Source organism: Stylophora pistillata, chromosome 8 (genome assembly GCF_964205215.1).
Source record: "Stylophora pistillata chromosome 8, jaStyPist1.2, whole genome shotgun sequence".
NCBI lineage: Eukaryota > Metazoa > Cnidaria > Anthozoa > Scleractinia > Pocilloporidae > Stylophora > Stylophora pistillata.
In genome coordinates, this window is record NC_142526.1 from 31,080,041 (window position 1) to 31,107,299 (window position 27,259).

At 38.3% G+C, this 27,259-nt stretch overlaps 3 protein-coding genes and 1 long non-coding RNA gene across 8 annotated transcripts in view; 2 read left to right on the top strand and 2 right to left on the bottom strand.

Annotated features, from left to right (window-relative positions):
* LOC111322533 (uncharacterized) lies at positions 1-27,240 on the bottom strand. 5 transcript variants are annotated; one of them, XM_088731863.1, is made up of 4 exons: positions 27,202-27,238; positions 26,325-26,382; positions 25,824-25,941; positions 1-1,646 (listed from the first exon to the last, which is right to left on the bottom strand). In XM_088731863.1, the coding sequence occupies exons 1-4, from the start codon at positions 27,231-27,233 to the stop codon at positions 1,624-1,626; spliced, it is 231 nt and encodes a 76-aa protein (XP_088587989.1). In that variant the 5' UTR covers positions 27,234-27,238; the 3' UTR covers positions 1-1,623. The 5 variants fall into 5 exon arrangements, 3 of the variants coding, with proteins under 3 accessions (XP_088587989.1, XP_088587988.1, XP_088587990.1); XM_088731862.1 differs by having other exon boundaries at positions 25,824-25,977; XM_088731864.1 differs by lacking the exon at positions 25,824-25,941 and having other exon boundaries at positions 27,202-27,240.
* The window catches only part of LOC111322534 (small ribosomal subunit protein eS4), a 25,812-nt gene continuing 5,244 nt past the window's right edge, over positions 6,692-27,259 (top strand). The window contains exon 1 of the mRNA XM_022925643.2: positions 6,692-6,739. Coding sequence (XP_022781378.2) covers positions 6,707-6,739 — 33 coding nt within the window. The 5' untranslated portion in view covers positions 6,692-6,706. The remainder of the gene's footprint in view (positions 6,740-27,259) is intronic.
* On the bottom strand, positions 11,093-13,024 carry LOC148725836 (POU domain, class 3, transcription factor 4-like). Its single transcript, XM_088731861.1, has one exon. It carries the CDS (start codon positions 12,912-12,914, stop codon positions 11,730-11,732), a length of 1,185 nt encoding a protein of 394 aa, XP_088587987.1. The 5' UTR covers positions 12,915-13,024; the 3' UTR covers positions 11,093-11,729.
* LOC111322537 (uncharacterized) lies at positions 15,562-18,495 on the top strand. The gene is made up of 2 exons (XR_002694078.2): positions 15,562-17,824; positions 18,205-18,495. It is a non-coding gene; the product is annotated as an uncharacterized LOC111322537 (long non-coding RNA).

The following is a 27,259-nucleotide window of genomic DNA, read 5'->3' on the forward strand; positions in this document are numbered from 1 at the left end:
GACAGCTGGATATTTATTTTTAAAAATTGTGCGAGAGTTGGAATTAACTTAGTAAAAAGATATTTTTTAAACACAAGCAAACTTAGCCAAGCGGGACAATGTTTTTTTTTTTTTTTAAGCGTTCAACAATAATATTTGTCCCTGTGGAGATGGGTTGGGAAAGGGCTGACATCATAATGAAAGATATTATTAGATGGATTCAATAGAAATTACAACATAAATAAATAACAAAGAGAAACTAAACATACTTGGCGAGAAAATTAGTGACAAAACAACATAAATTATACATCAAGGCTATAAGGAAAACATCAACGAAATTTGTACATTTTCCTTTTCATAATTGCACGAGATGCCAAAGGTCATTGAAATTTATTGTGCCCGTTGCATCATTGAAAGTCGATGATAAAAATTAAGAAAAATAAACAAATAAAAGAAAGAGCAGAGGGGAAAATAAAATTCTAACAACTAAGATAACACGTTATCGAACATCAGGTATAGTAACCTGCTCACGCCAGAGAAAAAAACGTGTTGATAACACTGATGGTTAAGTACCATTAAGAATTTTACTTGCCTCAAGTAATTCATACTTAAATCAGCCGCGTCTAAACTTAGCGATTGTGACTCATGCTCAAACCCCGAGCGAATTTCTTTGATCTTTGAACTAACGCAGCTAAACAAGAGTTAAAGCTGGTATGAACGGGTTAAGTTACAAATAGTAAAAAAAACTGCGCTGTATGTTTGACCAGCCTGCACAAAAAAAAAAAAAAAAAAAAGAAAAGAAAAGAACGGAAAAGACGTTGGAATTATTTAATCGTGGTTATAAATCATAAAAATTCCGCAAAATGGGAAGCCTCGCGGCCCAATCGAGAGTAATGTTACAGGAGCCTTACTGCACGACATTTTGAACCGTTTTCAGCTAGCCTCTGGGAGAATCACCTTTGTATGAATGACAAAATCCTGAAATAACCTTTCTCTGGTGCAGACAAACACCCAGCGAAGAAATAATCAAACACAGGGGAACAAGAACATTAATGAACGGCCAAAACCAAAACAGATCGCCGCTACAATATTTTGAACTATTTTAAGCTCCAGAAAGAATCTCCTTTAAATAACATGAAACCTTAAAATAACCTTCTGCTAACGCAGAAAAAAACCACAGAGGGTTTAATTAACGGATGGCCAAGATTGAAATAAGTTGCACCGTGATATTTTGACTCTTCTTTAGCCTCTGAGGAAATCTCATTTGAATACGAAGAAAACTTCAAATCATCGTTTTCTAGTGTAGACAAACATCACAGCCGAAAATAAAATCAAATGGAAACAAGAATTATAACGGATGGCCAAACTTGAAACGGATACAAATGACAAATTTGAATACGTAAGCCTATTTTTTTTCCTTTTCTTTTCTTTTCTTTTCTTTTCAGAGAATCAAACCTTGGCTCAGGTCCTTTTATTTCGGACCCATCTAATGGATTAGGGGTAACGCCCTTTTCGATTTTACGAAGTCATCGTGCATATAGAGTCTGTAGTCCTCTCTCCCGGAACCCAAGTAAATAGTTTGGGTTTAAGAAGGGGAACTGGTAATTCCTTCGTGAAGATTTGAGATGCAACTTTAATCCTCTCTTAACCTTTGATGATCGTTCGACCTGGAAAAGACGAAAAGTAAACAACATCATGTTAAGCAGTTTTGTCCAAAGCCATTAAACCTAATGCAACCTCTACACTCTTCACTGCAAAAATAACTTCTCAGTGGTAACAAGAGTTCCGGCAATCATGTTCTTTGCTGCCGCAGTAATGCGACGCGGACTGAAATAATTCTCCTGATTAAACGCGACTCGCTAACAAGACTACTTCTAAGTTAGTTTCACAAAGCAATTAAAGCGGCAGAACACCGGCTGGAATGCTTTTCTGAAGCGGAAAGATGAATTAGAGATTTACACCTAACACAGGGTTTTCAATAAAAGCCGTCGGGTTACCGGTGGTCTACCGTGGCCCCGAGACCTCTTGCGAGCAGGTTCTCGTGTTTGGGTTTCGCCTTACGACCCCTATTTCGAGCACAGCCGCTAAATACTTCATCGTCAGTCGCTTATTGGAGACGTTATTGAAACTCCTGCTTGACATCAGTGCTCCAGCCACATTTGAACCCAAAGCAATATAAAAAGATCTCAACATGGACAATAAAATATCAGACGAACCCAAAACATGAGAACATGTTCCAGTACTCCCTATCCAAAACAATGCACAAAAAGAAAGTACTAGTCCTAAAAAAAATGACTGGCGTTTATTTTACACACACACACACGCACACACACACACACACACACACACACACACACACACACACACACACACACACACACACACACACACAAAGAATATATAGAACAAAGGCAGAACTAGGAAAGAAAGAAAAAAATTTCTTTATGGCTGTCATATGTGATATAAAGAATTAATTCTCACAGGCACCGATTCTACTTAGCATACGATAGAATTGGTAAACAACAGATTTCGGGTTAAATTCTGTAAGGTCAACTTTGTCTCTATTGACAATGACCTTGAGCCAACAACAAATTTAATTTATGTAATGAACACCTGAGCCAAGCAAGTCAAACGATGTGTTTCAAGAATTTCACAAACACAACTAAATAAAAAAAAAAGGTTAACAAAAAAAAAAATCGACAAAAAATAAGATCTACAACCACAAACTTGAAATGGGACAAGCAACCATGGTGTGTCCCTGCCAAATTAACTAAAAAAAACAATAATAACCCACAACAAACCGCGTACGTTTTTGTCTCGAAAACAGAAGATTAAAAGCAAAATGTTTCTCGAGATCAACGAGAATAGAGATATACTGCATACGAGGGTGAAAAAACGAACGGTTTTTCATTCAATTGGCAGGTGAAAAAACAAATCAAGGAAACAGATTTTAAATTGCCAACGTATTTCGGCCATATGGGGGCTTTGCTGCATGCAGCTGCAACTGTAAAACAGAGATGACCTATACACAGATTCAAAGCCCCGTATGAACCCATAATCCTTAGGTTCAAAGTTATCTTTATCTTGCAACCGTTTAAAACCTTCCCAACTAAAAAGGTCAAACTTATACAGCATTTCAGAACACATTTTGCGAAAAAACGTCAAGTTGTCATAGAAAGCTAGAAATTTCCTTTTCATATTGCCGCCTATTTTTTTACTTTTTGTTTTATTTTTTCAGGACAACCAGAGAAGTTTTTCCATGATAGAAACTGTTAGAATACTAAGACAAATTCGACTTATCGTCCTAAAGACTGGATGTCACCATCACATAATTTGACAGCTACATTATTATGTTGGTGATTGGGAGCAAGAAAAAAATTATTCATTCAAAAAGCTGTCTAAGAAATTCGAAATTAATTTTGAAAGACCAAACCATATAATGAAATACAACGGATCAATTTCTAAGCTTGCTGAAGTCTTTCGGTTTTAAAACGGAAAATTGGTTTGTCTCATTAACTCAAACTACAAATTCAAATGAGTGCTTCGGACGGAAATGATAGTAACTTAGCTGCGATATCACTTCACCCCGAGAATGGTAATTGCTTTGGTAGGGCGGGCCGAGGAACAAGAAAGTTTAATTACTACCAAGAGATAATTCTCGTGTTTAGAATAACGCCGAACGAGGGATAATTTCGGCGGAAAATTAAAACGCACAGTGCGGTGTCATTAAAGCCGAAACAACAATTGGTCTCAATCAAGGAACCAAAACGTGACTTAGAAAACGTCTTACACAGTCAAGGAAGAAATTCTCATGCAAGCTAAATAAACATTTGGTAATTTCACTTCAGAAAGTCAATTTCCATAATCTCAAATATTAGCTTGGAAAGAAAAACACTGCTGTAGTTTGGCGCTCTTTCGATAAGCTAATCTACTTTTTTAACGTGCATCTCTTGGGGTAACTGAAGCAATCCTATGCAATGTCTACCTTTGTTTGGGGTCTCCCTTATCAAAGGTGAAAATAATGGAGATTTTAATGACTGTAGTCGGAGAAATGCTGCTAACAATCCATTTATGCAGTGTCTCTATCTGTTTTCGGTTTGATCACAGCACCCGCGAAATGATAAGGCAACATAACAACCTAAGGGCGGCCATAATTGTCGGACGATGTGATAAAAAAAATTAAGATACGAAACTTTGCATGCAATTCAGAACGAAAAGGAAAATGCTTGCGAACCGTTGTTTCTATTTTATTCTTTTCGGATTAGAATACCAAAAGGTTCTATTAAAAAATTTGGCGATAGAAACTTAATGCGGAAAGTGAAGTTTTCAAACCAGACAAACAAAACGTTTGCTAGTAAATTCCTGCCGGAGAGTTCTTTGTTCGCTAGCACAAAAGAGACACAAAGGATTGAAAAGGCTGAACAACAATTTTTGTCTAGTTTTGACGTTTCTTATAATGAAAGTACGTTACAAAACTACAAAAACTTAAGTGAAAAGTAGAAGCCAAGGAGTCGTAAAGTCAAGTGAAAAACAAACCATCTCGAACTCTGTTTCATGAGTGTTTGCATTTTCCACTAAATGAATATAATTATTTAACCTCAAGCTACATATTTACTAAAATAATCGCCTGACATAGAAATTTCTCAACCATGAAATTTTGTATAAATTGACCGTGAGAAAACTTATAGAAATACGCACTTTACTTTTTGGCTGTGGGACTGAACAACTTGTAAACATCCTTTTCGTGAATATTAAAATCGAATCATTTTGGAGAGAAGCCAAAGGATGCTGGACAAAATTTCACATACAATTAGTAAAAAAAGTTATAAAAATAAAGAAAGAAATGGAAAGGTAAAATAATATTCACTACACTGATAAATGTAATTCCTTGGAAAAAATATGTTTATTTTCGTAATTTAATGATATTCTTTATAGGTGATGTGAAAGTGACATAATATGAATCGCCAAAACTTGGACGAAAAATACGAATTAGGAAAAGTCTACCAAGTCTCAACAATGATTTTGTTCCTAAAAATCGTCATAATTCAAAAATAACAATGGTGAAATTTTTTAAAATTTTTCAGCCATCCCCGTGTCCTTCATTGTTTGAAACGACAAAAATACTCTAACGCTTCATTTATTCGCACCAGCGTGCCCGAACTACAACGGTTTTAATTGAAATAAGTAATAAAAAATGAAACACAAACAGCCTTAATCATGAATGCTTTTTGCTGCCTCGTGGCGCGCTTTGCTTCTCACACTGAGAAGCAATTTTAAGTCAGGAATAATTTTCTTAGCGTAGAGGACAAATATAATTTAATAGTCGTATTATGTTAGGAGATGACTTTGTTTCTAACAGGAAGTGCACAATATAACAATTTTATCATTTTTATTAACCAGAAACGTACAGCCCCAGGTACTAGCGCCCAATAGACAGTGTTCTTAATTACTTAGAACAACTTTTTACAATTCAAGTTCTTAAAAGGAATCTTCGCACCTTCCCTTCGCCTTAAAGAGCCCACACAAAGTTGAATAAACATGTGCCATAGCCATCCTCGTATAAGTCCTTACTTTTGTGTACGCAATATGCCATTTCACTCGTTTTAAACTTGTTTATAATGTAAACAAGGCACGCGCTCATTCATTTATTTCCTCTTGCATTTATTTCAGCATTTTTATTTTCATTAAGATTCGAGTTTACTCTCTTCAAAGCAGCTCCAAAATTTGGCTCAGTAATAACAGTCTCTAGCAAATGAAATCAGTTCGAGATGGGCATATACAGCTAAGCACACAAGAAACATGTACTATTTAACAATAATGTAGACAGTAAAACTCTCACGCTAAAACTTTTCACTTCGCGCACTCAAAAACAAACAAATACAACGACACGTTTGCTAAAATAAACGTTCCTTAAATTTTATACGTGACTCGGAAAAACTTTATACTCTCGGCAATAAACTCAAAACAAGCACTAGTGACTTTTTAAAAAACATTGAAAAGTACAGCTTAACTGTAACTTAACTAGAAACTTTGAATATTTTATAGACGCTTCAGGAAATATCTAAAACTATATGAAATCAAAATAGGTCATTAAAATAGCGCTCACAAGTTGCATGCGTTTGGGTTTGCAATGTACTTGATTATGTAGAATATTTCCACACATTTAGCACAAAATTGCAACTAATGGCAAACTAAAATACATTAGTCACCTTTAAAAGTTGATTCTGCTTAATCAAGGAATACGAGATCTTATTCCGTCGACCAGACTCACACGAGATTCGTCTAAACGCTAAATTTTGCGACAACGCGTGTAAAGTCGAACACTGTCTCACTGCGACAAAGTGGTTTCGAGTAAGAAAAATCTTCCTTCAGTGGGAAAAGTGGGCAAAATCGTTTGTCAGGTCGAAAGGAAAATAGCTTTCGATAAAACCTACGACTTGAACAAAGTCTAAAAACGGTTAGTGAAAAAATTCTCGCCGTCGTTACGAGCGAGGGCCTATCAAATGTACATTCACTTGCTCACCAAAACCAAAATGGACATAACACGTTTACTTACATAAATATGAAGTAAACTTAATCAAAATTCTGAAATAGCTTTCATATTTCGCACGTCTTCTGCAATGGAAATTCGGCGAATTTTACATAAAAGTTTGGGTTTCGAATAATTGGCTTGTGGGTTTTAAAATTCAGATCTCGAAGCTCGGCGACGGGTGATTACAAAATTAAAATGCGCAAGGAATTTGAAAACATCAGACAACAGGTAAGTCGCTGAGGCATTCGATGATTATCAAAAGATCCTTTTATTTTTTACAAATCCCAGGATTAAGCAATAGAGAGCAGTCTCTCCTTGGAGTAAACAAAATCACCAACAAAAGAAGTGGCACAACGCAGACGGCGAACAATACTTCGAGAGAATATGTTGACGAGGTGGTTTTTGTTCCTGTTTTAGATCTTAAAATCTACGTAACAGGGCTTTTAAAGTCATTTCAACAAACGGCCAAGCTGCTAAGAGGGCTTTTGTTCCAACTTCTCACTCCCCTTTATTTAATTGAATCTTTTTTCTGCGTCCAAAGAAGAAAAATAAATATTAATAGCACTTTGTTTTAATATAGCTAGTCATACGTTGAACACCTTGCATGCTTGCTCGTCGAGCGAAAAACCTCTAATTTAGCTTGGGAAGAAAGCGTTGCTGAGATCGACCTTGATACCAGGTGCAAATAATATTTCGCATTGCATTGCGATGTTTCATTTCACGTTTAATTGCAACTTTTTGTCTTCTAAATAACAGCGACGTACGTCGTCTATCACTCGGAGCGCGCCAATGAAAGCAAAGATATTTTTAATCGCATCCGAGCATAAGCTCGTCAACTCAATTTTGTGGAACATACATTAAATATGAGAACAGTGTTCCGCGCTATTTACCCAGCTCAAACAACAAAAATACACTTTAAAAGCCTTTGTCTACCAAGGTATAGTTCGCTGGAGACGCAAACATTATTGGCACTCCTTGGCACGAGAAGAAAACAGCATCGTGTTGCGGCAGCCAAATATTTTTCCGCGCAGATGTTCTGATCGGAGGCAATCGTTGATCGGATTTCGTCCAAAAGATCGATTCGCTTTATACAGCGCTTATTTTAATTTCACGCGGAAGCGAAACTGGAATTTTCGCATAGTGAAACCACCTACTGCTGTTTCTTAGAACAAATTATAAGACCTCATGAAAAAAAACAAAACAAGGAAAACAACTCTATTTTATTCTGACGAGCATCAACACAAACAATGAAAAGTTCTTTCATACACAGTTAAGCCGGGGAAACTGCCTTTCCTTAACACACAGTAGGAAAGGTAATTTAGCTTGGTTCAAACATAGTAAGGAACCATTAAAAATCTCTCTCGAGAAAGCACTTTGAAAAGCGACTTTGCAGGAAATCTATTGTCTTGCGACATAAAAGTTAGTTCCTAAATGCCTTCGGGGCAAACGAATTTGTCATAAACAAAACTGAAAGTCGCTTTCCCAAATATCGTATACCGTTTAGGTCTTATGACTTCAGGAAATTAACTGATTAATTCTCGGGGCATTCTCTGTTTTTTTCTGAAATTTTACGGTTTTCTCCTTCGATATGTGAAAACAACAAAATGAACTGTCGCAAGAATCATCCTGATAACCACGAACGAATACAACATTGGCACAAGGTCGCGAAATGCACTCAGCCTACCGGACAAATTAATTTTACACGAATATAAATAATCGCAAAAAAATGGGCTTCCGCCGATATAGAAGACTAACAGGGATCAAGAATAAGAAAAGGCTATTTGCTTGCTTAATCAGGCCTTTCCATGAGGACTGTATTTTTAATTTCGGAAGCCCTTTCTGGGGTAAAGTAATTAACAGCAGTGACATGCGCGGTGCAAGAGACAATCGAGCCGACATTTTGAACGGCACTTCAAGTCTAGCTTTTACCGAAACAGAGATAAATAAAAATGATTTGTTTCACCCCATTTCTAATCCTAACGAGTACAAAAACTACACTGCGAAGCTAATAAAATTTCACAATCCTATCGAAGTAAAACAAAGGTATAAAATGAGATGTTTCCCCAGGGGCGAACGACGAACATTTCAATTATTCCCATCAACAATGAAGCTTAAGTAAAGAACTTGTTCGCAATGAATACATATGGGACTTCAAGAACGCGTCAGAGCTCACATATATCTCAAGTTGACTTGTAATGCGTTTTAAAACACTCTGCGTCGACGGTCAGCAGAAAATTTTAATCGCTTTTGAGCAGAATTTGATCAACATGTGTGGTTTCGCTGCTTACACGTGTGTACACCCATCACGCCCAGCTTTTAAAGCTATCGAGCTGTCAACACGATCTAGAACAAATAGCTTGGAGTGCAATTTTCTAAATGCCTTCGTTTCCCTGACATCTTATTTCCTCGGCGGTCAATATATCGTAGGAACACAGCCACAATAACTTAAGATTAGGAAAGAAATAAAGAAAGATAGAACTCACTCACTGCTATCAAACCATCGGCTGAATGTCTGATATATTAGACGATTTCAATGCCATTTGACCAATTGATTACTACTTCTGTGAAAGGAAAATTGTTTTACCTCCATGAACTGCATATTGGCGTCGCCTAATTCTCGAAATACAACTTCCGTAGTCAAGCACGCGCGAAAAGTTACGACGTGAAGCGAATTCGTTCGTTCATCCCGTCGACTTGAATTAGCTCAAGAGTCATGATACATCGCATTCATAAATATGTTAACGCAGTAAAATATTCATCTTATTAACATAATACAGAAGCAGCGCGAAAGAAAGATTCTGCATTTCCTCGTTCAACATAGCACACACTTAAACACCAATCTCAAGACCCTTTTCGTTGCTCAAAACTGAAATGGCGGCAACTCAAAGGTGGCCGCCCGTTTTTCTCAGGAGCACTTCACCATGGCGCCACAAGGCGTACTACATTTGACATTTCAAAAGTTACTTTAGTATTCGTTAGTGTTGGAAAACGTCGAGATGAATTTTAATTTCGTCTACCAAGAAAATTCTACCGGGTAAACAAGGGCGAAAGTTTTCTTTGTGAGTCGTCCTTGTCAAACTGTGTAAGAACTAGGAGAATCGGCCTTGTTTGCCGAGCTAATTAGTTGTCCTACAGCGCATTCTTTGCTCCGTCTTCCGTTGGTAAGGCAGGCTTTTTACACAAAAATAGAAATAAGGAAGATCAGAGAGTGTACTTTAAGCAGTGAGAAACAGAGAGAACAAGATAATCTTAAACGAGAAATTTTATTCACAACTCATACAACATCCCCAATCGACTACACATCAGTTGTCCATATTTGTCAGGCTAACAACATGCGAGCTCGTTAACTGAAAGTCACTTTCCAAAGTCCGACAAAAACGCGTTGATTTTGACTGCCTAAAACTCATGAATATATTCCTCAATTATGGAAAACAGTTCCAGTATACAATTGCGTTTAACGTACTGCGAGAGCTGATGCAACATACTTCAAATGTCAGATATTGTTTGAACTAACATAAACAGCAAACTGTGACTCAGAAGAGTACAAATTCGAAGATTTGAATCGCAAAAAAGGGTGTAATTTGAGAGCAAAGTTAACAAATTCTGTCCCGGAATAAATGTGAATGAAGAAGAAAACGAAAATTCTGGATATTTTAGAAAAGACTTCTGTATTTTTAGCCTGTTATATTTGTAGCAATTCAATGTTTCTGTACATGTGGCCGCGAGCACAATTCCATCGAGAAGATTCAACGGAAAAATTGCCACGAAGAGAACACACGTAAAAACATTTTTCCTATCTAACAATTTTACCTTTGCCTTTTAAAATTAATAAGCATGGTTTTGTTTTTTTATCAAGAACATTTAAATGTGGTGTCGTTACAGAGAGTGAAAATTCATCCAAAGCAATTCACGCGACAGGTTCTCGAATCGACACCAAAAACATGTCCGTCGCGACGAAACATGTTGAACACGGCAAAACCAATTGTTATACGCACATCGACAAGAATAAAACGCTTGACGGAAATGAGTTGTAAACACCTTGTTCCTCAGCTCGAAATAAAGTCCATTTTTAGCCTGAATAATACAAGTCTGGCGTGTATAAACTGAATTCTGTTTCGATTTCAGACGAAAGCAGCAAGTCGTGTTTAAAACTTACGGCTGACTAGGGCGGTGACACGAACCATTCTGAACCAAGCTTTTTCATTACGTCGTCGCTTCGTTCGCCTCAAAAGCAAGAATCCGTTCGTGAGCGAGCATATTCCTGTCTTTACAAATTCAAGAAACATAGTACCTTTAATGTATGGCAGAATTTAAATAAGAAATTGTTTCGATTTGCATACATCAGCAGAGTCATGAATGAACTTCTTTGCTATGCATCTACAGCTCACTTTATCTCGCCACAAAATACTGCCGAAACAAACTATGCTCAAACGAGAACGAAAAGATAAGAAAATACTTAACAATCGATTTAAAAGAAAAGCCCACGAAATACTGAGCTTGACAATTAAAAGAACAGCGAAAAATATGCGCAAAACTCGTTCAATAACTAAAGCCTAAAAAGCAAACCAGCACAAGACACGCTAAACTGAAAAGGTTTTAATAACTTATCTGAGGGTACAGTATGATGGCTGGGAAAGCATGCATGTTTAACATAGAAAAGTACGATAAATATATTGTTCACATTGCCAGAAAACAACTCTAAATAAAGATTTTTTTAAGCCCAGAATATGAGCATATAGGTTTCTTGGCGAGTAGACAAATGATACGCGTCCATCGAGGGTATTTACATATGATCCTTCGGACAAAAACCCTTCACTTGGGCCTTGTAGCAATGATAAACACAGCGAAATGTTCGTGTTAAAAGAAACTGCTAGTCCTAGATACTTTTCCCCTGGAATTCCTCTAAACTTAATGCAAAATACTCTAGCTTTCAAAGTAAGTATTTACATACAATCATGCCCATAATATTAGAATACCTTTTTGCATATCCTTAGAAAGGCGGCCGACTTGAAATCGAAATTCTCTCCGAGCGCTTACGCTTGCTGAAATTAGACTATTTCACATTCAGCTTCCCTTTCGAGACGGCGTACAAAATATGTCACAGTTAATCGACTTAATACGCCTGTCTGTAAGTTAAGTTCCTTGTTCGTTCGCGCAATAGAAAAATACATTTTGGCCACTATATATTTACGAAGAGTAGTAGAACACACATAAAGTCTCACTGCGGGCCTGCAATGTGCGCACCAACAATATGTGGAGAAGAAACATGACCAGACGATACGTGAGGCGAGGAAACATGAGGAGACCCAACGTGTTGATCTTCGGCTCCACCAGTAACTGAAGCAGTCATTCGCTTTTCCTTCTGACGCCTGTTGCAGAACCACACTCGAACGACCTCTTTATCGAGTCCGAGGTTTTCAGCGAGCGTGCCGATCTCTTGCGCCGACGGTTTGGGATTTTTACAAAAGTGATTCTCCAGGGCACCCTTAACGGCCACCTCGATGGAGGTTCTCTTCTTGCGTTTGCGACCCTGAGTGGCCAGCTTGTCGATGCCACTCGCAGCACCGTTGTTGTTATCCGCCTCTTCGAGCCATTTGCCTAACAAGGGCTTGAGCTTACACATATTCTTAAAACTCAGCTGCAGAGCCTCGAAACGGCAAATGGTGGTTTGACTGAAAACATTTCCGTACAGTGTACCCAGCGCTAGCCCGACATCAGCCTGGGTAAAGCCAAGCTTGATTCTACGCTGTTTGAATTCTTTCGCAAATTGTTCCAAGTCGTCAGACGTAGGAGTGTCGTCCTGTGTTTCTAGTTCGGGGTGAGATCCGTGCGGCGCATCTTGGCCGTTCGGATTTTCGCGAATTGTTTGTGCCGTTTGCGGGAAAGCTCCTTGAAGTTGGACCGTTCCGTTTATCGTGCCGTACGATGGATGAGCCGTTGGAACGGCTTGCATCGCGCTGCTGATATGGATACGCGTGTGATCAGGCGAGTGTGCCCCATGCGATGCAGAACTGGGCCAACGTGGTTGCTCTAAAGGCATTACAGGGTGGCCGCCAGGTCGATGATGGACGAGCGTTGCTCCAGCAATTGTTGTTATAACAGGCGAAGCATCCTCTCTTAAGATTGGTTTAACTTCTTGTAAACTCACTGTGTTCGCTGGCCAACCAACGGCTCCAGTATGGTCTTGTACAACCCACTGGTGCGTCGGGAGGTGATTATTCCCTACTCGTTGGTCGTTCAGCGAAGCTACGCTCGCAGCCGGAGCAAGATTCTCATATTTTACAACAGTGTGTTCATCTCGCACGTACGCCATGGTGGTCGGATGATTTTGAATAACGCGAGTTTCGCTCTGCGTGGAGGCCGAGCCGACTTGATTTGAGTAAGGGTTCGTTTGCGCTTCCATTGTAACAAGCTTGGATTAACTTGCGTTCAGCTAAAACTCGGCTTTTTTGCCGCCAGCCTCATGAACGTGTCCAAAGATCTGTTGATATCCTGAGAGCTTATTGGACAGTGCTGTGGTGAGTGACACTCTATTATTGCTTAATTAATCATGATTCATAACCGCGAGCTCCGCCATTGGTTCACTGCGCACGGGCGATTCGGTTGTCAATAGTTACAATGCGGCGTGAAGAATATGCTAATTGTTATCTAGAAGTTGTTATTCATTGGATCGCTGCTCGATCCGCTCCTTTGTTCGCCTCGAAACCTCATTACCACAATTGCAAATGAGTTGAAAGCGTTTACAAAATATAATCACGCTGGGACAATGAAATATGCCTGCGTGTGTTCTAATATTAGAGGCTTTTGTTCCGATGTAGTTGTGGAGGGCGGGAGAGCCGGAGGGTGTCATCAATTCGTCGACAGATTGATATCCAAAGTGCCAAAGATCTTTCAGCTTTTGTTTTTTATTCCGCTGCTGACAGCTTAATTTCAAGAGGGTCTAACAATCGAGTCGACTTTCGAGAGGCTAGGTTGTTTTAGCCATATGCGAAACAGGCAGCTTAGAATTCTAGCACTTCCGTAACGTGTTGGCGCTATCATCACCTTAGTTTGCGGTTGGTTTTATTTAACCGTAAATGCTTTTTCCGCCTCTATCGCGTCAGAAGCCGTTTAGCAAGCGACTAGAAAGCTAATATTACCGCCAGCTGCTTTTTAGAATCAGAAATTCGCTACTAAAGCCATCCCAAAATTTCGACAGCGCGCACCTTTTCCTTGTGTGCGCAACAAAAAAAAAGGCACCTTGCTCGAGACAGCTCATGAAAAATTCACGTATCTTCGAACACGAAGAAATATTGGCACAACGGATGAAGGAAAGCGTGCGTGGGATAAAAGTTAATTTGTGGCCTCCACGCACGCGTGTAGGAAGCTCACCCCTATCGCAACATTCATCTCGACCTCTTGAAAGTGAACAAAAAATTATTCTTGTGAATGCTATTGAGACATCACTCTGTAGTGCGGATGGACTTCAAAGATTTCCTGAGTGATAGCCATCGCCGCAAGAACCGATGTTGCCTGATCGCATCTTTCTTGGTTATTTAGATATTTCACAGGCGGTCCTTTTCGAGTGACTAATGCTCTTGAGAAGGACCAATTGCTCTTCCGTAACATCCTTGATAGATACCAAAATAGTCCTAGGGAATATCACGGTTTAATGTACGCCTGACGTCACAACACTGGCGAAATTTTCAAGGCATGGCAGAAAAAAAAAAAAAAAATTCTTGAACGAGAAACATCGCCAGCGTGACTGGCGCGAGACTTAAGCATCATTGCGCTCTTACACTCGAAAAAAACAAACTTATCTTTCAAATTGAAAATTGAGTGAACTCGTCTTTTGATCGACGAAATTCGACAAGAGAACTGTTGGGGATCTGAAAATCGGAAATGTCTCTGGGACCACCTGTAATTAGAATTGTCCGCAACTGCGCGAATGCGTCAAGTTGGGCTCCGTTCGCACGTGACAAAATTCCTTTAGCACGCGCGTTACCTCGCAAGAAAATTTTCCTGATTCATTGAGGTTTTGTTTACAGCGATGCTGAGAAAGATTCATAATTTCAATTAAAGTGTTTATACTCGTGAAAGAAAAGTCTCTCTAAAGCCATAAACGATACCTCGAGGACAAAGAAAATTCGTTTTAGACCTTTCAAACTGTTGGCGACGCGTTGCATAAATGAATATTCTGTTGTTCACAGTTTCGACGCCTCGAAGCAATAAAAAGTCAAAATTCCCCGGTAGTAAAGAACAACTTTCGTTGTACTTTCGAAGACGAGACTGACAAAAGTCGAGGGCGCAAATGGAAAGTTGTATGGGACAATAAAATTCTACAGTTACAAATGTTTTTGGAAAATTAAGAGTTAACTATACCACAACGCCCTAGTGAAAACAAAGACGTTGAATAAACTTGCTTCTCAATTTCAGTACGAATCGTTTGATTTCAAGGCTGCAAGCATCGCCAGGCTTACGAAAATTGCAAACAATAAGCGAAAACACTCGGTTAAGCCTCCCTGGGACAAAATATCTGTGTCGAAACTCTAAATGTGCCCGCTTTTCGAAACAGAAGGCACAACATTCAACTAACATTTTAGCTAACAAAACCAATACGAAATACGCTTACTTACTGCGCCAAATCTCGCCCAAGATTCTCGCTTCACCGTACACCCTTCATTGTCTGAGTAGAAACCCTAAAGCCACAATCCAAATGCAAAATTTCGATTGAGTTTTTCCTCGTCGGTACACTTTCCCACACGCTTTAACGCCAGCACAAACAATAGCGATCCAAGCGGGTTTCACAGTCATACATAACAAGAAGGAAGCGAAATATTTTGCAATTCACATTCGCAAAGAAATTAGCATCTATACATATACATGGTTGTACGTAAATACTTGAGTAGTGTTTAAGTTTATATTTGTACGGTCGATCAGTAGCTCACCGAATGCGACCTAACAGAGGTCGAGAACTGTGCGAAACAAAACTTAGCTGAGCAAAATGTGCACAACGAAGGTATCTTCAGCCAGCGACAGGCTGAATTCTATAACAAGACGATTCAAGACCGAGTATTACAACAACACTCAATATTGCCATGTTTTGCAATTGTCTTAATTCGCGGCCCCCAATTTATGACTTTATATAGACTTGTTAATGACGTTCACGAGAGATCTGAGGTAGTTTGTTCCATTGCAAGATTATATGCAGGAGAACTAAAACAAGAGGAAAACTAATTTTACGGAATTATTACTTCACTGAGCTGAATGAGTACTTTGAAATATGCAATTTAGTGCTTAACTGAAGTTCTTTGGACTCTTTGCATTATGCAAGATAGAGGCTGTAGCACCGTAAAACATAAATTTGCAGCCTTTAGCGGGCAAAATGGGAACTTATTTATTGCAAAGACGATCATTTTGGAAGAGAGGATGCTCGTCCATCCACCACTTTGAGTTACAAGTTTTTTGAAATACAAAAATAAGGAATGTTTCAAAATTGCTCTGACTCATGATAAAAAAAAAAAAAAAAAAAAATACGGAGAGCAAATTTCCTTTTATGTTTTGGATAGTTTCAATATGCGGATATGGAAGTGAATTACGAAATATTCAACTGGAATGAAAACAAAATTTGTGTAGTAATGGGTTCATTTGTTTCCACAGATATTTTTATCTATTTCATCCTATTTTTTTTCGATCAATATTTTTTTTAATTTGGACTCCAAAATCATTTTGCGCTAATTTTGGCTTATTTGAAATCTAATGGAAAATTATACGTTTGAAGTTGTTCCCGCTCTGTTTTAATAGCTCTGGTTTTTCGAAGGTTTTTTTTGTTCTTATCTTCCTTAGCAATAAAATGCATTTTTGAGATAACAAAAAGACTGAGCGGAGACAAATTAACTGAACTCAATAGCGGACAAACATCAAATAGTAAAGAGAGCAGAACTCTTTAATTTTCCTGAACAGATAGAGTCGAAAACTCTCTGTTTCAAAAAAAGAACAAATGGTCCGAAACTTTCTGGACACATACTGCGTGCGAGCTGTAAAACTTGAAAACTTCGTCGAACCCCATCTGGAGTCAGTCGGTAAACATAAATGGGGAAAATTCATATCTATTTGATTTAATGAATTTCTAGTCGGCTCCAAAGCCTGTCGCAAATCACCCGAAACTGCCGCCAATCGCTCGACTTGAGACAAGGGGACGTCAACTAAGACATCCAAATTGCTTCAGATGAAATTCAATTTGCACGCGAACAGGGAAAAAAGTTCATTCTTATTCGCTATCAACAGGAATTGCACAGAATGACAATCAGTGGGAAAATAACCTTCTGTTGATTTGCAAAGCGGTGAAACAAAATGTTCTGGGTTCAAAGCCTGTGAAATAACATACGCACAAAGATACAGCACCCTGAATTTAAGGACCTTTTCTCTCAGAACACGTGCAAGTGTCAATTTCGAATCGTGCGCCCGCGCCTAATAACGAAAGATCATAGATTAAAAAGAATTCGATTGATAGCCCCGCGCGATCGTTTCAGTTCATCACAGGCACGTGAAGTGCTTAAGGTTTCGATCCCCAGGGCTAAAAGCGTTCAGTCTTTCTTTCATCCTGGAAAAACTAAACTGCATCCGTAACACGACAAGACTATCACTGCTTTTAGCGCGCGGTAGCTATTGATTTGTAAAGATGGAAGGTAGAATGTGAGCCTTTCTGAACAGACCTTGTCACTTGCCACACAGGTGGCCACGGGTAGTTAGTTGTTTGGCAAACAAAACGAAAGTGAACGACAGGGGGAACACAGGAACTGCAGCAAAGAGCAAACAGGGAATCACGGAAAAATGTGCGTTTTATTGACAGGCCCTCGCTAAAGATGTGTAATAGATCTTTGATTGCACCCGTGTAGTGTTTCGCGTTTGATGCTTCCATTTAACATACATATTTTATTACACTAATGTGGACATTAAACAGTTTGCGGCAGCCAAAAATTAATTGAAGGCTGCATTCGTTAAGTGAAGTAAATTGTAATTCAAACTACAAATTCAGGCTAAATTTCGGGCAGTCAGCCATAAAAAAAAAAAAAAACCATCGGCAAATACAAATTTAAACGCACTATCATTAACCTGAGCTGTATTTGCTCGCTCGCCTCTGTAAACAAAGAACGCAGAGAAAAAATTAATGTTTTAGCGCTGAAATTAGTAGAAATGATCCTATGCAAATAAGGAAACCTTCATTGTATAGAATTCCACGCCCTGAGATGAAAGCAGAGCACAATGAAAACTGAAATCTAATCCAGGATTTTAACTGCTGTAACCACAAACTGAATGAAATAGCTTGAGTCGGTAAGGAACTTTCAGGAAACGATATCAGGGGAAAAGTGTGTTATTTACTTTATCTCGAATGAGTTAGTTTCATTAGCATTAATTAGCCAACCTAGAAACCTGCTTTTCTCATCTACAGAGAAAACATTGACGCTAAATAAAGTGCATTTCTGACGAAAGCTAGTACAGTTAAGGATCGCAGCTTTAAAGCGCATTTAGTTGAAGCATGTACTACTTTTTTCGAGTTTACTGGCCTTTAGGAACGAAGTATTACGTCGTAGCAATTTTTTTCTTTCGTGATCTACTGTCGTTTGAAATTCAGCTATGTTAGTCTTTTTCCCAACATGAAAAAAGAAACACCTTGCTCCTTTTTGATTAATTATCAAGTAAATTCCTTGCAGGTTTTGCGGTCGATACAGTATCATTCTATACCGCAGAGAGCCGAGGTTTTTCAGATGCAGAAGGTTTTCGTTCTGGGACCGAAAACAATGATGAATGGTAAAAATGCCAGTTACAAACTGAAATACAAGCCCATCCTTCAATTCTCCTTATTGTGTGAATACAATTTAGATATTTCTCGTTGTCTTGGTGCCTTTGAAATTGAGGACGACCAAGAAATGTAGCAAGATTAGTGAGATCTCCATATGGAGCAACAGAAAAACTAAAAAAATAAAGTAACTAGATTTCGAGCAGTCTTGCATCCTGTTATGTCTCTCCAAGGACGCCCGGGGTGAAATTGTTAGTTTTGAACTTAAAAAAGGACGGCGAATTACCAATACGAAGTTATCCTAACACTTCACACCCTGAAATCCGTATTCTTCATTCTCTTCTCTACACATTTCCTTTCGTACTGACGAAGAGAATTGTTTATTCTTTTACAATCAAAGCTTCTCAGGTTGGCCGCATCATTTGCTTGATTCTCGGGATCTTAATGAATGACTCAGCAATATCAATGTAAGGAGAAATTAGACGCTGGTCACTCTTAGGGTTTGAATTAACCTCCCCTGTCCTTAGTCATCCCGGTTCCTTTATAGTTTATCATTGCTTCCTTTAAGTATGTCCTCTGACACAACCAAGATTGAGAAGTCCCGATCAAGTCTGCGAAGTTAGTTTTGCAAGGAAAACTAAATTGGAACGACAAAAATATCCTGAATAGACTCCTTTCACTATACGGCGGATTCCCCACCAGTGGCAACTATCTCTATCGCAGGCGTGAGGTACCTTATACCGAGAAACTTAATTCAACCTGCACGGAGACCTAAGTTCCCGTTGCCTTTTCTGTTGCGGTTTTCTCCGCTTTCGCTACTCAAATTACAAGGTCAATGCTGTAATGATTCAGAGTTCGATCAGACCTCGACTGGTAAACTAAACAATAACAGACCAAGAATTCATTGCTTGAGTCACATCGGGGAAATGATTTCCTCGTTAAACTAAAAAAAAAAAAAGTCAAGCCGTTATCACTCTTAAAAAGTCACCTGTAATTGCTGATTAATCGAATGTTTCAGTTCTTTTGTGACTATCTCTGTATTCACTGCATTAGCTTTCGTTTTGTTGTACTGATATTTTTAGTTGTAACAACGCTCTGTGTTCGTGTGAAAACACCTTTACTTGAGGTAGAGCTGAAAGTCACCACATCAATAATTTCTGGGGGGTGTCATCAATTCTGTGTGATTATTTAAAGACAAGACAAAAGAAATTCGTTTCAGCTCGAGATAATTTATTTCTTCCTTTCTATCACGGAACACATTTCACTTGATGTCTGTCTAGGCACCGATGAATAACAGCTAAAACAAGCAAGGAATGTTAATTGTGGATCTACCGCTGATTGCCGTAGACAAACTGCCGCCGGCATTCTAAGAGAACCAGGTTCAAGGTATATTAATTCCCGGGTAATCCTTAATGGATCAAAACCGAGCTTTTCCGACTATCAATCAGAGAGCAAAACAGAAAGCTGTAGCACTTCGCCTGGCGTGTGGTCATTAATCAACGTCAAGTAATACTGAAAGAGAAATGCTGAAGAAAAAAAATCGTACGCCACGAAAACAACTCACTTGATATTTCAATGAGGCAGGGTAATCGTATAGTTCGTCAGATCTCTCTCGTTAACTTTGATCACGGAACTCTGTAGAGGACAGATGTGTATATTTTCTCGCACTTCTATTAACGACCCACATAATTGCCTTTTAGTAAGGAGTTTCCTTTCTAATGAAAAGATTAATTGTTGTTCGAAGAAAAAACATTTGGAAACAGCTGCAATATAACCACGAAAAGGAAAAATCTTGATTCGAAAAAAAAGAAAAAAAAAAAAAAAAAATCATCCTAATCCTGGCCTGAATAATAATCATTCACCGTTTCTACTTTTGGAAACAAGGATGTTAATTTGAAACAATTGTGGACCGGTGCAATATTCGCGGGAGATGTAAGAGTTCTCGCTTGGTAAAAAATTCGTGCTGCACGCGAGGTTTGATTCTCGTTCGTGGCCTTCTCGTTCAAACGCGGAACATTCATTAACATGAACTGAAGCAAGTGAATATATCCCCCTTCCTTTATCTAAATGGCCTCGCGTGGCAAAAGGTTAGGAATAAAAATTTGTTAACTTGTCATTTTGTCACACACTTAAAATTCTCAGTCTCCTTGCGCCAAGATTTCTATCTGATATCTGAGGATAGGATCAATTGCTGATAGAATCTTCATGTTCTTCGTTAAGATTAGGGGGAGCACTCTTATTTTTAATGAAACCATAACACGCGTCAATAATCAAGATATTTATTTGATTTATGAGCTGACTATTCCTTAATTTTCCTTAAAATGATGCTGAAAATTCGATTAGAAAAACTTCACGCTATGCAAGAAATAACTGCAAGGACAAAAACGTTAACTAATTTGTACCTCTGAATTCAAGACTTTGAATGCACTCCAAGCATTTAAGACAGGACTTTTTTTTAAATACAGATAGAGTATGCGTTCGTTTCTCCTTGTCTTTCTGAGACCACAAGGATCAGAAATCGATAAGCTTTGGTGTTATCGATTTTTAACGCAAGAAGCAAAAAGTTACAAAGACTTACTCAGGTTTTGTAATTCATCATAGTTATTAAGACCAAACACATCGTACCGGTTTGCACTTCGGTGTTCGTGAAACCTAACACGAAAGTTCACACTTAAAACTATTAAAACTGTTTTTTACTCGATGAAAGCTAGACTCAGTGACGAGACAAGAGGAAATACCTCAAACCATTTTCAATTTCACGCCTCTAGCACCTTAAGAAGATCACTAGATGCGGTGACAGATTTGGGCGACCCGGGTTGTTAACGTCAAGTCAAGCGATGAAAGCTTGAAGTATCACTTTATCAAAGCAAACACCTACGTTTCCTTGTCGATGCCTTGGAATGTTTGCCTTCGTTTTAACGTAGCTCAGGTTAATTGAATATAGTCTGAAGCTGTTTATGCATTCACAGTTCGCTAATCGAGCCACGTGGAGTGAAAATTTATTAACGCTTTCAACAAAAACATCGCATTGACGTGTAAAAGGAAGTTGGTTAAAACAACACAGAGTCACGCGTTTTAATTCAAGAGCAAAGTGTAAAATTCCACAGCCTTTGTCCTCCGGTTTTCTCGAGTAAATAGAGTTTTTCTTTATGTACACAGCCACCCGAGACTGTTTCCCTAGGTAAATGATGTCTATTGAAAGGGCTTTAGCCAGATGTGGTTTTTCTCGGACATTTAAAGAAAAACGATTGACAGATAGCAAAAGAAACGAAGATTGATCGAAGAAACATTCAAAGAAAAAGATGTGCTTGTTTGATTCCCACAAGTTTTATGGTAAACCGGCCACCCAAGACTACGGGTTTTAGATTCGGGTGCACTTTGAAAGCTACGTTTGGCCAAATTCGTCCTCAGCTGAACCACCGGGGGGCCACACAAGCGGCGTGTCTGGTCGTTTGTTCGAAATATAAAGAAATGTATAGGAGAATATGGAAGAGTCGTAATATCGTAAACTTATATCAAGGAATGTCTATGTTAAGGCTCAAAATAAATGTAAACCTACCTCACTTGCTGTGTATTGTTTCTGTGGTTCAAAATGGCGAATTTGAGCGATTTGGTAGTAACACTCAACGCAAAATCTACCGCCATTTAGAACCACAGAAACGACAATACACAGCAAGTGAGGTAGGTTTACATTTATTTTGAGCCTTAACATAGACATTCCGTGATATAAGTTTACGATATTACGACTCTTCCATATTCTCCCATACATTTCTTTATATTTCGAACAAACGACCAGACACGCCGCTTGTGTGCGCCCCCTGTGGTTGAACCCACAAGCGAACGGCTCTGAGAGCGTGTTGACAAGTACGCCACACTACAGGGATGTAAAGAAGTGTACTGTCACGAATAAAGCACATTCGACGCAAATTGGTCTAAAAAAATCTCAGTAAAGTTAAGTGAAAATGTGAATGCACCAAATTTAACTTCATTCTCTTCTTTTACTTTTTTTCTTTTTAAACCCGCCCAGCAGGAAAAAGTGATTCATTAAAAAGGAGTTATAAACTGCTCAGGGTGGAAACAAAACACTACATTTCAGTGCATCAATATTTCAGTTAACTGACATTTCAAAACCAAGATGCGTGGAAAATTCTGTTATTCAGTGCTCAAATCCTTGACCCCTAAAAATGATTAGTATCCAATTTCTCCCTGCCGCCTCACCCCCGAGTCAAACAATTAAGTCTTGAGAATAAAGGAAATGATCACCATCTACTGAAGGACGCTCTTGATTGTGAACAGTATGGAGAATATGCACGCTGATGTTAGAGTTAATCGGGTTAAACGTGACCGCCATACATATATCTTATTAACCAAGCGCGAGGGCCGTACTGGGAGAATATCGGCCCGAGGTCTTGACAGTACAGACCGAGCGCAGCAAGGTCCGTACAAAAAAGACCGAGGGCCGATATTCTTCCAGTGCGGTCCCGAGCAAGCTTGGTTAATAAGAGATTTATTATACGACTGAAGTTCAAAGGGACACAAGTGCGGTATCATTCGGGACCATTCGGGACAGTGCCCGGTCCAATACTGAGAGAATATTGACCGGCAATAGAGCATTTTGATTGGTTGATTTTAGTTATTGGCCCTCTGACTTCCCGAGTCGTGTAATAAATTGCGTTACCTTCCATTCGAAGGTCATTCAAATTGACACGCACTCATAAGGTGGGTCCACCTTTAAGCCACACTTCACATTTGAAAATTGTTTGTTAATATATAATTATATATCAACAAATAAACCTAGTAAACGAAGGTTTTTTTTTTACCTATCATGCTTTTCTTTAATAAGGTTGTACATGACAAGATGTGGAATTTAATTAAAAAAAAGTACTGAAAAAGTTAACGCGGTTGCGGTTTGTTTTGAAATCGTCTTTCTAAATGTTGTAATCACGAAACACAAAAAAAATACAGGTATGTTCATAGAACATGCAACAGTTAATGACATACCTCATCTAATTAACCCTCGATCAGTTTTTGCTTTACGAACAGAATCCAATGTGAGAAAATGACGTTAAACACAAAAACGTCGAACGGTTGTAATTGCTAATAAAGCTCATGATAAAAATATGTTTCATTTAATTTGGAGATTGTAAAATAGGCAACTCAGAGAACCTTCCTCCAAATAATCCAGCTTGTTCTTATTTGCCAGTGGAAAAAAAAAATCCCAGGGAAGTCCCCCATACATTTAACCCTTGAACTACTAAGAGTGACTAACATCTAATTTCTCCTTACAATATCACCCCTGAATCACACATTAAGGGCATGAGAATAATGAAAATAATCAACAGCTACAGAAACCCTTGATTGTTAAGCAAGTTCTCCTTGTCATTATCTTGGGAAATGCAAAGAGAACAGTGTGAAGAAAATGCAAACTGATCATAGGGCGTAAAGGATTTGACAGAAATCATCGAGGGCTCTACCTCTGTGTTTTCATAGATCTAACCAACGGTTTTTACATTTTTCCAGAGTTGGCATCAATTTTGAGTACATCTGTTGCTACACACAACAACTGTTCAAAATGATGCAAAATTCAAATTTTGTTCAATTTTGCATCGGTTGTGTGGGAAGAAAGACTGTAGCCCTGCCCTTTCAACAAAAAATTTGGGGGTCAAACTGTTTTTATGAGGAATAATATACAATTTTTGAGCAATTTTTTTTTTTACATTTTATGTCAGAAGTTGAAGAATCACTTCATTGAGCTAAGTTTACCTGAAAATTATCTTTGCATTTGATGCTCTTACAGTATACTTAAAATTGTTTCCAACTTAGATTTTCCACAAATATCCATGTAATAAACAGATCATTACATGTTCAGATAATTTGCAAAGTTGTCAGTAGAAGTCAGTAGAGAATGGAAACCTGGCAGCTGTCAGACCCTTTTGTGCCAGCTACTTTGTGAATTGTGATCAAACACAAAAAGTTACCATTTTTGAACTTATCCTAACATCAATGTCTGGCTATGAAAAGCTTCTCAAATAGGTTCCAGAATGTTGGAAATCCCAACATGGAGAGTTATAAATTTCAATTCTCTTTTACAGAGGAGCATGTCCCTAGACCCCTTAGAAGGGCCTGCTGCTTTGCAACAAGCCATATTGGTTATGAAAGCATAATCCAATTCACTTAGGTAGCACGGAAAGCCGCAAAACTCTTGAACAAAGGCTCATCTTTCAAACCCGCAGTCTAAATCCCACAGGAATCAATGAACGCTTTTCATTCCACTAATTTATTCGTGTTTTTCTCGTTGCCATGTTCCCACCAATCACGTAGCTCCATTTTCTGCCTTTTAAAAGCACACACAACCCACAATTCCTCTATTCGCTCTGACGAAGGGCTAACGCTCGAAACATCAGCTTTTATAACCATAACAGTGGCCAATTTACCATTTCAACTTTGTTGATATATTCATAATCCAATTCAGCCACCCATTAAGTTCAGACCTTACATTTATCACATTTTCCAAACAAGCAAACCCTGACTGTGCACATGAGTTCCATCCTCTTGTGTTTTTTGGTATCTCTGATGAATATTTGAGGAAGATAAAACTTGTATCCACATGCAGCATGAAATATCCTCTATTCATGTATAACAGAAGAGGAAGTCTGATATCTAAATTCCTAAATTGAAGCCTTTGGTATGTTAAAATATAATGATGAGTATAGTTCAAATCTTTGATCACAAATTGTAACCTACTGAATTCAATTTGAATTACTTTATGTAACATAAGATGTGCAGCAAAACCTAATACAGAATATTGATTGTGGTCTTAAACATGAAGGCGTGCTATAAAAGGAGCCTTAGGTCCCACTGGACCATTTGTCAATCAACCGTCGTGTGATGTAGAACTCTTAGAGTCAAGTCAGCTTGAGCTACAGCTACTCCAAAGCAGTGAACAGCGGGCGCATTCCTCAAAATTGTTTTATGTCTTCATCACAATACAAGAATTTTTGAGATTTGTATTTCCTTTCTCCAATGGAAACTGTCTTTATTTGTGGTGGTAAATTTGAAATCAAAATAGGTGGTTCGCACGTTACCTCATGCCACCATGCTGGTGGAAGTAAACAACAGATATCTCATTAGCTCCTTTTGTTCGTCTACCAGCATTTAAATTTGACCCACACACGTCAACAATGAGTGACAAATGAGCCTAGGTCTTCCTTATATAGCGTGGCTTTGTGTTTAAGTTAAAAGGAAAAAAAATTGTATTCTAAACACAAGAGGGGGGGTAAAGTGTTTATATGCAACACGTGATTTAAGCTCAAACTGTGGATTTACAGGAAGGTAAGGTAAGGTAAGATTTAAAGTTTCCTTTTTAAAACTAGATATTTCACCCTTTCACTCCCTAGATCCAATAGTGAATTCTCCCCTCTGGCTGCTACACATTTCCCTGTTTTTACCAGTAGTTGTGACAATTTGGAGTCACATCAAGATAACAAATTCTACCTTGGGGAGCAGGGATGGCAAAGTGGTGAGAGCACTCACCTCCCACTGTTGTGGCCTGGGTTCGATTCCTAAACCTGGCATCACATGTGGGTTGAATTTGTTGTTTGTTCTCATCTTTGCTCCACAGGTTTTTCTCCAGGTCCTCCAGTTTTCCTCCCTCCACAAAAACCAACATTTCAAATTCCAATTCAATCTGGAAACAGTGGACAAGAAGAGCCACCCAGTGGAATGTCCTTTGCTAAATTACTTATTATTATTATTATTATTATTATTATTATTATTATTATTATTATTATTATTAATACCTGATAACTTTAATTATTCTTATCACCTGTCTGCTGGATAATGTATGGATATAATAGGGAGAATTTACATGTTAATCACTTCTGGGAGTTTAAGGGTTAAAGCACATATGATGTGTTAATTTTTCTAAAATTTGTGTGTGAAATGGGTTAAGGACCCCCTTTGCTACCCTCACACAGCTATCTGAAACAAACCATAAAACTGTTTTAACTGATATACATCACAGATCCTACCTACCCACATAGTGTAGGCGGCCAATGGAAGATTTAAAATAAAGCTACTGAAGGCAGCATCACTGAACACAGAAACAGAAAGGAACAACATTATTTTGCAATGTTCTTTATACTGGAACCTAAAACTTGTCCCAGAATGTACTACAGCAAAAAAAAAAATAATAATAAACCTTTCTCCAGCTCAAAAATTCTAGTTTGGTAATAGAGTATGTACATTTCATGGATTTTTGCGAAACTTGGCCACGATGTTTAGTGGTTATTCATATTGCACCAAACCGCGCGAGGCTAATTTTCGATATTCCAACTATTTCTCCTTTTACGCCTTCGAATTATCTGACGAAGGTCACAAAATATTTCATTCGCCAAGTTAAAAGCAGATTTCTCGAAAAACAATAAAAATATCGGAAAAGGCCTCACACACACTTGCAGTCCATCAACTGTTGTTGGCACCGTGCAGTTATTTTGTTACCCTGCTGGCAGAGGCGTTTATTTGTTAACTTCCCCTACGGTCCACGTAAAAATAAAGTCTTTATTAAAATAAAGAGCTGTATTAAAATAAAGGCTGTATTATTTTGTCTGTGCGTTCGAACGTATAACGCAGGTAATCAAACACTGTCGATTTTGCGTTTAAGGACTTGCACGTGCTTACCGTTAAACCATTAAATAATCAATCATTTGCCTTCTACATTTTTTGTGATTACGATGATAAAATTTATGGTTCGAAGCGACGCAGGAACAAACGAAATCCAAAAGAAACCTCTGAGGGTAAACCCAACATAAATGTGGTCGTTGTTAATGAAAAAAATTAATTAATCATCTGGAGTATCGACCTCTTTGATATCAAATTATTTAAATAATTGCAGTAAAATCTGAGTACTTACACATTGCCATGAATCGTCGTTTCAGCCGCCATTTTGCTTTTTCCGCTGACATGACTTC

Excerpts from the sequence above, each read along its gene's own strand:
- LOC148725836 (XM_088731861.1), bottom strand. The coding sequence starts at position 12,914 with ATGGAAGCGCAAACGAACCCTTACTCAAATCAAGTCGGCTCGGCCTCC.
- LOC111322533 (XM_088731862.1), bottom strand. The coding sequence starts at position 27,233 with ATGGCGGCTGAAACGACGATTCATGGCAATGT. Across the intron at positions 26,383-27,201 it reads ACGACGATTCATGGCAATGT|TGATGCTGCCTTCAGTAGCT; the intron begins GTAAGTACTCAG and ends TTCTGTGTTCAG. Across the intron at positions 1,647-25,823 it reads CCAGGCCACAACAGTGGGAG|GTCGAACGATCATCAAAGGT; the intron begins GTGAGTGCTCTC and ends CGTCTTTTCCAG.